Genomic DNA, 10,792 nt, shown 5'->3' on the forward strand with positions numbered 1-10,792 from the left:
TGGGAATTTCAATTTATGCATGACAAACACTACTGCAGCGTTTGTGAGATTTTACTTGGTCCTCTAGGCATGTGTATGCGTTTGTGTATGTCTGTAAGCTTATGCATAGAAAAGATACACATGCACACACATAAAAAGTCATAGCGCATCGCTCTGTATCTTTTAACTGTTTTTCTAAATCTGGTGTAATACTGGTTTGAGTGTCTGCAATTTGTTGCTCTGGCTACTCAGATATCAGATTCTGCTATAATTCTTTCTCACTTCTCCTCTTCTCTCCCTCTTTCCTTTTATTTTGTGAAAAAAGAGAAGTATCTGCATATTTCGAAGACATGCACCATTGCCAAGCAATCTGGTGTAGTGGCTTAATATGCTGGCAAATAATTTCACAAGTTGTTTGTGTGTGTGAAGGCAGTATATTTGAATATCATTATAATCTCTGAGCTTATTTAAATTTTATGAAAGGCCAGACAGCTCCAGAAATGAAAAAATGTTTTACATTTTTTAATTGGAATGCATATTTTCGTCCTTTGCTAATGCTGATGGTGTGGGACTTGGCTTTTGCCAAAAGCCTTCCTGTTCTAGCTTATGAGCATGGCCAGTACTTGGTGGCCTAATAACATTTTTCGGGAGAAGTAGACTTGTGAGGGCTGAGGTAGAAGGGATGTTGCTTTGCAGTGTGTTGCTGACCTTCTGTGCACTAACTTTCTGTCATTGCCTGTAAACACCTTTTTCCGTTCTGGTGTGTTTACCTGATGTATGGGTCACTCAGTGTCTCTATTTGAGCATTCTCTCTTCTTTTCTGCTTCTGAGGTCTGTATCCTACTTCTGTGCTTAAACAGTTTCATTTTTATTCATGTCCCTGGCCAGATTTGCTCAACTGATCTCACCTGAGTGTCCCCAGCTTGGTCCCATGTGTCAGCGTGCACAGCACTGTCCTTTCCTCTGACCTTACCAAGGATGGCTTCTCTGAGCCCTTTGCATTTTTCTTCACCGTTTGAATACAGATCAGAAATGGACTTTCAAAAGAGCACGTTGGTGCCTGCAGAGCAGTGGGTCTATTCTCTCTTTACGGTGAGATCTGAAAAACCCACTAGCTATATCCTTCAGATTACAGAGCTCTCTCTGAAGTTCACGTAGCTTGGAAGAGGAGGGAGGTTTTTCTCCTGTGAGTTTTCTCCTTCACCTGATCTGCTTTCCCCAAGCTGATGACAAAGGCTGTTCTCTCTCCTTAAAATCTGCATCCCTACCTCCCAGGGGCTCCTTCTACTTGTGTCTCCCTCTCTTTCCTTGTTTGCTCCCATCTCACCTGGAGATGTCCTATTCCCTGTATGAGGACAGTAGTTATTTCTCCTGCCAGTCCCCGTCACACCAGTGACTTAACCAGCATTACCTTTGCTCTCAGCATCTCCTTGTTATCTCAGAAAGTCTTGGATTAAAACTTATTATGGCCACATTTTATTACAGGGGTTAGGACAAGGCAGACATGCCCTCTGTGCAGTGTATGAGCATTCTCCCTGGAGCCTGATGGTTTTGCTACCTTTCTGTCTCTAATCCTGACTCTTCTAAGAAAGTTCACTAATATTTTCTGCTGCACCAAATTCTTGATCTTTTTTGTTCTCCTCTGGCCATTACATGGAAGCTGTTTTCTCTGTATATTTTTTCTTTTTTTCCTAATACATGTATTTTTTCCCCCATTTCCATCCTCTAGATGATATATTCTTCTGGGGACCTTTAGCATTTGGCATCCAGTGGAGCCTGGGTCTTTCATGTCCCGCTCTGCTCTTTCAAATGACTTCTCTCCCTTCGACTACACGTTGTGTGTTAAGCTGCTGTCTGTTCTAGGTACTTCCAGGAGACTGAGTGTTCAGCCCCCATCTCTTTTGCACCCGGCTGGGCTTCTCTGTCTCCTTTTAACATTTATGTCAGTTCTGCTCAGCAGTAATAAGTGCTTGCACCTTTTGACATTAGAGAATGTCTAGAAAAGAGGCTGGAAATGAATCAGTTTCTGTTGGAATATTGAAATCCAAGATAAATCCTTTTTTACTTTTGTGAAAAAGAAAAAGTTTGGGAGTTAAAAGTTTAATGAGTTCTCTTCATTTTTCTTTAAAATGCAAATACCAAAGCATTGAATCAAACTTTTCATACTACCTGCTTACTCAGCTTTATTGGGAAATAGGTCCCTAAACTGGAGCTGATTTTAAGCAAATACAAGCTCACTCTTGCTTTCATCTGAGCCTTTCATACTTAAGCAAGCCTCTTCATTCTGTCCTCAAAGTCTGTCTTTAGATGAAATTAAGATACACAAAGTAATCTGTGAAAGACCTTAAAATCCCACGTTGTTTTAAGATAGCCACCTTCGCTTTCCCTCCGTTCTCACAAAAGCCAGGCAGACCAGGTAGCTGTAGTTTCTCATTAACGTGACCCTGACTCTCCCCTTGCTGGTTTGTAACTTCAGTACTTCATCTTGTCTCCGACTTGGTAGGAAATGCGAGTGTAGGGGCTTGTATTTCACAAGCTGAGGGCTTTCGAGTGAACTCGGGAGCTCTGGGGGTTATTCAGAGGCAGATGGGGCAGCTGTCCCTGCTTTTCCCCCTGTGGCTGGGTGGCTTGTGGGAGACACATCCTTCGTTTGCTTGATTCAGAGACAGGGCTTCAAAGTAAGCCTCTCACTTGCTAGGTGTGCACCCTGCTTGCTGGAGTATCAGTTAGTGCCTGTATTTCTGGATGTTTAACTCCCGATCCAACGTGGAACGGCTCAAGCGATTTAGAGACTGAAAGCAGAAGGGAGAGGCTGCCAGAATGCTCGCCTGGCTCACGGGAGAGCAAAGTTTGGGTCCTTCACCTGCACCAAACAGAGCAGGAATTCAACCTCACCTTTGAACCTCTCTGATGTTAAACACACATGTATGCTCTGCCTGTCCGGGAGGTAAGGCACAGCCCCTGTTGACCGGTGCCTGCAAGTCACCTTGTGCTAAAACTGGTGCACACATCCATCTCCCCAACAAAACTTTGGGGAGAGGAAATAATGTTACTGCTTTTATAAAACGTTGTTGGCCACTGATTAACTCTTCGTTCTGCTTTTGTCATCCAGCTTGTCAGCTGCTGGATGCGGGGGGGTGTCACGTAGGGGCAGTTTTGTCCCCAATTTAGAACCATCCAGCCCCTATCCTGCTAGTGTGCAAATGGTATGTTAATTAACATAAATAACCCTGTAGCTGTGGTTTCTTGCTAATTAGGGTTCAACTTCCCAAAGATACCATCATGATATATAAGAACAGCATTTGAGTCAGTACTTGCATGCCTTAGTTTACCCCACAGCTGGTAGTGCCTTGTAACTCGAAGATGGCATCCGTCATTTGCTTCTCTCCTAGTGTCTGTGCTCCTTCCCAATCCCTCACACAGAGAAAATTCCCACTGAAGTGAATCCAGGTTTTCCTGATTTTGGGGTAAACAACATATTTGCCATGTATAGCCTAGGAGTAGCACAGTGTTTGAGATGGAATAGTAAACCAGCAGTAAATAGGATAGGGGTAACATTGCTTTCACATCATTGTCAACACGTGTTTTTTCCTTGCTTGGTGTTACTGAGTCTGAAAGTGCCATTTCTCAGGCTGTGCGTTTCTTTCTCCAAGGCTTAGAAACCTTGTTCTGTCCTCGAAGCAGTATTGTTCATCGCCATATGGGATAAGGTAATTATTAGCCAAATAAATTTTCATTTTATAGGACAGTTCTAATTCCTGGAGGCCAACAGTTATTATGGTAGCTGTCATTTCTCTCAAGCTTTTTCAGCTGACTACACACAAGTATAAATTACTGCTGTTTCTCCCATGGTAGTGCTTTGTGGACCCAGTTTGGTAGGAGTCCCAGTGTACTGGGCACCACGCGAACTTATCAGAAGCCCTTCTCCAAAGTACTTACAAACCTTATAATGTGTAGGCAAGGAGAAAGAGTTTACTTATTTTTGTGCATTCAGAAACTTTCAATTATACTTATTTGTCCTTTAGCCTGCTCTTAATTAGCTGTGGGTATTATAGAAGAGATGTATAGGCATGGAGATCAAAATATTTTCTGAAATAGAAGCTAGAGAGGTTTGATTGTGCACTTCCTTTCCTTGTTTTGATTCCTTTTCTTGCCACATAAACAGTTTTGCAGTTATCAGTAGCATCATTGTATTGCTCATAATTACTTTCTGAGGAAGAACACAAATATTCACTGTTTCTATTCAGGCTATTAAAATTGCTCTATCAATCATCCTGGGTTGAAAATTATAATAAATTCAGCCCTTTTTTTAGACAACGATAAAAACGTTCCAGCCTTCCCTCTCCCCCAGAACAGCAGGAGAAGATAGATAATAGCATTTTAATGAAGTCACGTTCTTGTTCCCTGAGTGAACTGGTCCTGTGGACCAACAAGAAGTCCAGGGGAGGTACGTTTCTCCCCTGGAAATGAGTTACCAGCCTTTTATGAATTACATATTTTATATTTTACCTAAGGGGTCTTTATATTCTGATAGCATCTGAGCTTCTTTTAAGGCTCTGTGTAACCACACAGTGGAGAGCAGTAGTAAGACTTGCCCCTCAACTCTTCACTAATTGTTTCGCTTTGAGGGCAAACCCTTACAAAGGCGTGTCTTCGGATGATGTTTAACACCTCGTATGATTGAACCCCGATAAAGCAGGCTGGGAAAAAAAGGGCTAGAGGAAATTAAATCCAGGTCTCTCCAGACAGCTAAGCAGTGTGCTTGTAAAAGCCGCTCCATCTAGTGGCAGTCGCTTTGCACAGCTGGTCTGGCAGTGCCCATCAACCCATTGATGGGAGAAAAATCTAAACGTTCAGCTACGGGTTTTCTGATTTTGGTCTTCAGGATAAAAGATGGTTGAAATGTTTATCTATTGTTTAACCCTTATCCATAATCATAATTCATTACTTACTGTGAATTGCTGCATGCATTCACGGAAATACATCAGAAATTTTGAGTGCCAGCATTAGCACGGGCTCTTCCACATCTTTAATCAATGTTTCAGTTCTTTTTAAAACTGTTTTAAAATGAGTGAGGTAGTAGAGCTCATTTAAGGAAGGGACAAAGCTGAGAGCTTTGGAGACTCAAAGGCTCTGTTGGAGGAGTGGATTCCGGCAGGGCAGGGGGGCTTTCCATTTGCAGAGCAAAGAGCCTCTACCTCTCTGTCCCCCTGCCCATGAAGGGACCTTGCTGGGGCACGTGGCCATCACCCCAGTCCCATCCAGAGAGGAGGGGTCTTCTACAGAAGCTGTGAGAAGCCACAGAAGCTCACGGTGTATTTAATGTAGAGATGGTCGTGGGTCTTGGGCAGTATGGGTTTGGTTTGCATTGAAGCCAGCTGCAAAGAGCAGTGTGGCCATGTGGTGTGGGGTGTCCCGTTTCCTTGGCCAGTGCCTGCTTGCCACTCGAGCTCAGAGACAAAACTTGTGTGGCACTGGCATGTGCACCTGATCAAACAAAATGACTGAGAACCAAACCACTGCTTCTGCTGCTGGCTCTTCAGTCAATGGCAAATTGTGCAATACCTCAGACTGGGACCCTCCTGATAACCAGAGTGCCAAAGGTCTAGTCTTGGTTTTACTAGACAGCCATGGAAAACTTCGCTGATTGCTTCAGTGTCCACAAAGTTTCAGTATTGTAGCTTATACTGGGACAAGCTACTGTCTAAATTAAAATAAACCAAATTCCAGTAAAGTGCAGTTCCAGATCAGGCGAATGGCTGTTTTACTGCAACTTTAATAAAAATCAACTGCTACTTGAATAGGTGCATGCACACATACTGCTAGATATTTCCAATTATGATATTCCCAGCAGCAAACAAAAACAAAATTAATGTCAGCTGCATCCCCCAAAGCCTAAACTACACCACTAATGAACTCCCAAGTACTCTCAAAGAAAACTCTCTTTGCAGAGACAATAAGGTGGAAATTACTGTAATAATCTCAATGTAAAAATACAGAGGAGAAAAAAAATCATTGACATTCAGAGTAAGGCTTGCCTCTCCTGATCCCATTAACCATGTTGTTAGCACAGCATATGCATGCATAGTGATATTGTCACATAACTCACTGCCGCCTTCAAAAGAGCACACAGGAATTCGTGTTCTTTCATTTGTATTTCAAACAAAGGTAGGGGTTGCATGGCAGCTTGCACCTTATTCTGAGGAAGCCTGTACTTAACATGACTCCAGCAGGGACCAGCTACTTCATAACAATTTGTTTGTCTGTCTAGCAGAAGTGCTCAGTTGCATACAATTTTTGAAGCTTTGCTCAAACATAATCTTCTCGACATGGGGCTGTGTCTTGAATCATTAAAATGGTTGTCTGTCTTCTGTCAGGAGTAGGCTGGAATAACAGAGAGTGCGACAGCCATCTTTACATGTTTATAGGACTGCTTGATTTATTTAATAACTTTTTTTGATTGTTTTCAAATGAGTAACACATTTTTCACTTCTGATTCTGAACTGGTGTTAATAATGCCAAGCTTAAAGTTGCCAGACTTCGCCCAAAGCAGATTTGTCAGTTGTCAGCAGGGTCATTTTTGCAACACATAACATCTGCAAATTCTACTAGGAGCAGATGTGAAGTACCTTCTGGAAGAAGAGTACCTCGTGTATTAGATGATGGCTGTTCATTTTTAATGTGTGCTTCAGTGACATTTCCCTCCCTCACTGCTCACACTCTCAGAATTAAATTTCTTAATATTGTCTGTCTAATAATGAAGTTGTTATTTGCTGAGCAAATTATGTCAGCAAAAGCTGACGCAGCCAGTATGTGTGGTGTATTGGACCATCCTGGTAAGGTTTGTTTATACTCATCCTTGTTTGCAGCACTGCAGTTGCATTATCATCTGGAGATCTTTGTTCATATCTTCCCTTTAACACTTGAATGTCCAGGCCTACTGAATCAAATGCAAAACTTTAAAGTACTATGGAAAAAGTCTGAAGTGTTCAGATGCTATGTGTAAGTGCCATAGAAATACTTCAGCAGCTGAATGATCTCTGCTTCTTTTGGAAATGCTCATTATTTCTTCTGGTTTTAAGTATTGCTATTGTTGTGGAGAGGAATCCTTTTCTTCTTTCTTATATTTTTCATGGGAAAACTGAGCTGAGGTACCTGTTGTGCGTGTCCCATCTTAGGGGTTGAGGTGATCAATACGCTGGGGTTCGGCAGATAATCTCTCATGGCCTTTCTGGCCGTTTATTGTCAGTTGTGTAAAGTGAACAGGTTAAATTGGTACGAGCCTGTATATAGCATCTGGGATTTCTTGAGTGTCATGATTTCCTCCATTCTCAAAACATGAAGAAGCTTGGGTTTGCTCGTATTGCTTGTGCAATCATGAAGATGTCTCGTAGCAGATGCAGAATAGCTGTAGCACACTGAAGCAATGATTCTGGCTCTTATTTACATTCAGACCACTCTCGGCCACTCTGGCAGTGGAAGGGGGCCCCAAAGCAGATGTTCAATGCATATTCAAGGCATGTTACATGGGCAAAGTTATATAGAGAAGCACAGCGTAAGAACAGCAATAAGGCCTGTCTTACATATTGATGCATGTAAGATGCTCAGATGCTGATTAGAGTGTTATCCCAAGGTTACACTGTGCAATTAACCACCATCCATGAGCAAAGGTTGGGTATGATGGGACTCAGAGACCACTGGCTACCAGGGGACCTTCTGCTTGGGTCCCCGTTTCTGAGGGAACAGGATGTTTTTGAGGGTGTCCCCAGTGGGATGAATTGCATTTCCTTGCTTCTCAGAGGGATAGCAGCTCCTGGTCCCTTTTACCTGGAGTTTTGGCCAGAGCTGCACTCTGCCCCAAACTTGGTGCTGTGTTTGCCCCAGTTGAAGGTTTTGATCTATGCAGAATGGATCAGACTGATGCACTCACTGACCTAGCAGTGCTGATCACCTTTTCTGAAACTGGACAGAGCTGGTTAACAACTCACCTCCCCCATACAGCCCAAATATCCCAGTAGGCTTGGTTTGCTTAGCAGAAGGAAGGAATAGAGTAGTGAAGCCTGTATTTGTATATCAGGTACCTTGCTAATAAATTTGCAGTAACAAATTCAGGATGTTAGGAGACCTCAGATTGCCGTGACAGGGTAACGTGAATACACAGGCATCCTGGGTGAACTGTGAAACTTACGAGTGCATGGCTCTTTCCTCGTTCGCTTTCTGTTACCAGGTTTTCAAAACCCTTGGTGCCTTTTGAAAGGAAAGTAGTGAAGCCTGATGATTCAGTTTAATGCTGCTCCTGCAGTGGCACTTGGTATTTAAATGAAGCGTGCCCAAGGAATATTGGTCTGCAGGGTACTTTGCAGTCAGAAGCCAAGTTCAGATCTAGAGAAAAATATCTTTGTGGTGGAGCAGCTCAGAAGGTTTTGATGAGAAATGAAAATTACTTTCCTGTCGAATACTCAATTCCCTGTGCCTCTGTTTTTCATATCACTTCTTAGATTAAGTCAGTTTTAGTGAAATTCTGGTGATTTCTAAGTGCTCAACTCACCCTGATTCCTGCAGGTGGCAAAGCTAGACTGAATACAAGAGAAAGGTCAATTTTGTTTGACGCAGTTCAACTAAGTTGTTTGTGGAGTTTGTCTCTCTGTTCATCTTAATGAATTCTGATCTTTTCCCCTTCTAGGATTTCCTCTGATGCATTTTTCCGTGCCCCAAGTCTCTCTGAAACCAACAAGACTGGGGTTATGAAGTCAATCCTAGATGGCCTCGCAGATACAACTTTCCGAACAATCACAACAGATCTCCTTTACGTGGGCTCCAACGATATCCAGTACGAAGACATGAAAGGTGACATGGCATCCAAGCTGGGATACTACCCCCAGAAGTTCCCTCTCTCTTCCTTCAGGGGTGATCCTTTCCAAGAAAAAATGACTGCTGGAGATGATCCCCTGTTGAGCATTATTCCCTCAGATCAGGTCAACATCACAGAGTTTTACAACAAGTCCCTGTCCACGTTTAAGGATAATGAGGAGAACATACAGTGTGGGGAGAACTTTATGGATATGGAGTGCTTTATGATCCTGAACCCCAGCCAGCAGCTGGCCATCGCTGTGCTGTCACTCACCCTGGGCACCTTCACGGTCTTAGAGAACCTCCTTGTCCTATGCGTCATCCTCCACTCTCGAAGCCTCCGGTGTAGACCCTCCTACCATTTCATCGGCAGCCTGGCTGTGGCCGATCTCCTGGGCAGCGTGATTTTTGTCTACAGTTTTGTGGATTTCCATGTTTTCCACCGGAAGGACAGCCCCAACGTCTTCTTGTTCAAACTGGGTGGAGTTACAGCCTCCTTCACCGCGTCCGTAGGTAGTCTTTTCCTCACGGCAATAGACCGGTACATATCTATACACAGGCCACTAGCTTACAAAAGGATTGTTACCCGACCAAAGGCTGTTGTAGCGTTTTGTGTGATGTGGACCATCGCTATTGTAATAGCCGTTCTTCCTCTGCTTGGCTGGAACTGCAAAAAGCTCAATTCTGTTTGTTCAGACATATTCCCTCTCATCGACGAGACATACCTGATGTTCTGGATTGGGGTCACCAGCGTCCTCTTGCTGTTCATTGTCTATGCCTACATGTACATACTGTGGAAGGCTCACAGCCACGCTGTTCGCATGATTCAGCGGGGCACGCAGAAAAGCATCATCATCCAGTCTACAGAGGATGGTAAGGTACAGATCACTAGGCCTGATCAAACTCGTATGGACATCAGGTTAGCCAAAACCTTGGTCCTTATCCTAGTCGTTTTAATCATATGCTGGGGCCCTCTGCTCGCCATCATGGTGTACGATGTCTTTGGCAAAATGAACAAGCTCATCAAAACTGTCTTTGCCTTCTGTAGCATGCTCTGTTTGCTGAATTCCACAGTGAATCCCATCATCTATGCTCTGCGGAGCAAGGACTTGCGACACGCCTTCCGCAGCATGTTCCCCACCTGCGAAGGAACCGCGCAGCCCCTCGACAATAGCATGGAGTCTGACTGCCAGCACAAACACGCCAACAACGCAGGGAACGTGCATAGGGCTGCCGAGAGCTGCATTAAGAGCACAGTTAAGATTGCCAAAGTTACCATGTCTGTCTCCACAGACACGACTGCTGAAGCGTTGTAAGTCAGAGACTTCTCAGCCTTGTGAGAAAAGGAGTTAGTTTAAAAAATAAAGATTTAAAAAATCAACAACAGAGAAAACCAAACCTGTGGCTTAAAGTGTTTGTACCCTCCCGTAATATTTCTTTGGTTTGTCATTGTAAGCTGAGCGATGATTGTGTTAAGAACATTGCCATCAGCCAGTTCTTCAGGTTTTGCAATTAGGGATTCAAGCTAGATTTTTAAAAGTGTTTCTCTCAGAAAGTGTTTACTGAATGATAGTATTTTTCCTCAAAGAACACAGAGAAAATACCAGGTTAGCAGTGGTTCCTTCTAGGGTGTGAACTAAAATGGTGAAACCTAATTGAAAACTAATGCATCCTAAACCAATGCCATCAAGTAAGAGAAAAAGCCGTGTAATCATGCTGTTCATTTCAATGTGAAGTGTATTTCATGTCTGTAAGTAATAGGAGGTTTTGATTTTTTCCAAAAGCGGCAGTGTTGAGTTTTAGAGGTTTTGTAAAACGTGTCATGTCCTGTGAATTGTGTGCTGTTTTATTCTGTGTTATTGATATTTGTCTGATTAAACAAAGTGATAAGGTAGACTTCCGTGGAAATAATGTGAAACGTGATATGTAAACCCCATTGAAAACACTTACTGTATTTGAAGAA

At 43.1% G+C, this 10,792-nt stretch overlaps 1 protein-coding gene across 1 annotated transcript; it reads left to right on the top strand.

Annotated features, from left to right (window-relative positions):
- Positions 1–3,098: 3,098 nt before the first annotated feature.
- CNR1 (cannabinoid receptor 1) lies at positions 3,099–10,145 on the top strand (the record flags this gene model as incomplete). The annotated part of the gene is made up of 3 exons (XM_080616075.1): positions 3,099–3,185; positions 3,633–3,689; positions 8,663–10,145. Exon 3 carries the CDS (start codon positions 8,724–8,726, stop codon positions 10,143–10,145), a length of 1,422 nt encoding a protein of 473 aa, XP_080472201.1. The 5' UTR covers positions 3,099–3,185; positions 3,633–3,689; positions 8,663–8,723.
- Between the last annotated feature and the right edge of the window lie 647 nt (positions 10,146–10,792).

The sequence above is a fragment of the Psittacula echo genome, assembly GCF_963264785.1.
Source record: "Psittacula echo genome assembly, chromosome: 4".
Classification (NCBI taxonomy): domain Eukaryota; kingdom Metazoa; phylum Chordata; class Aves; order Psittaciformes; family Psittacidae; genus Psittacula; species Psittacula echo.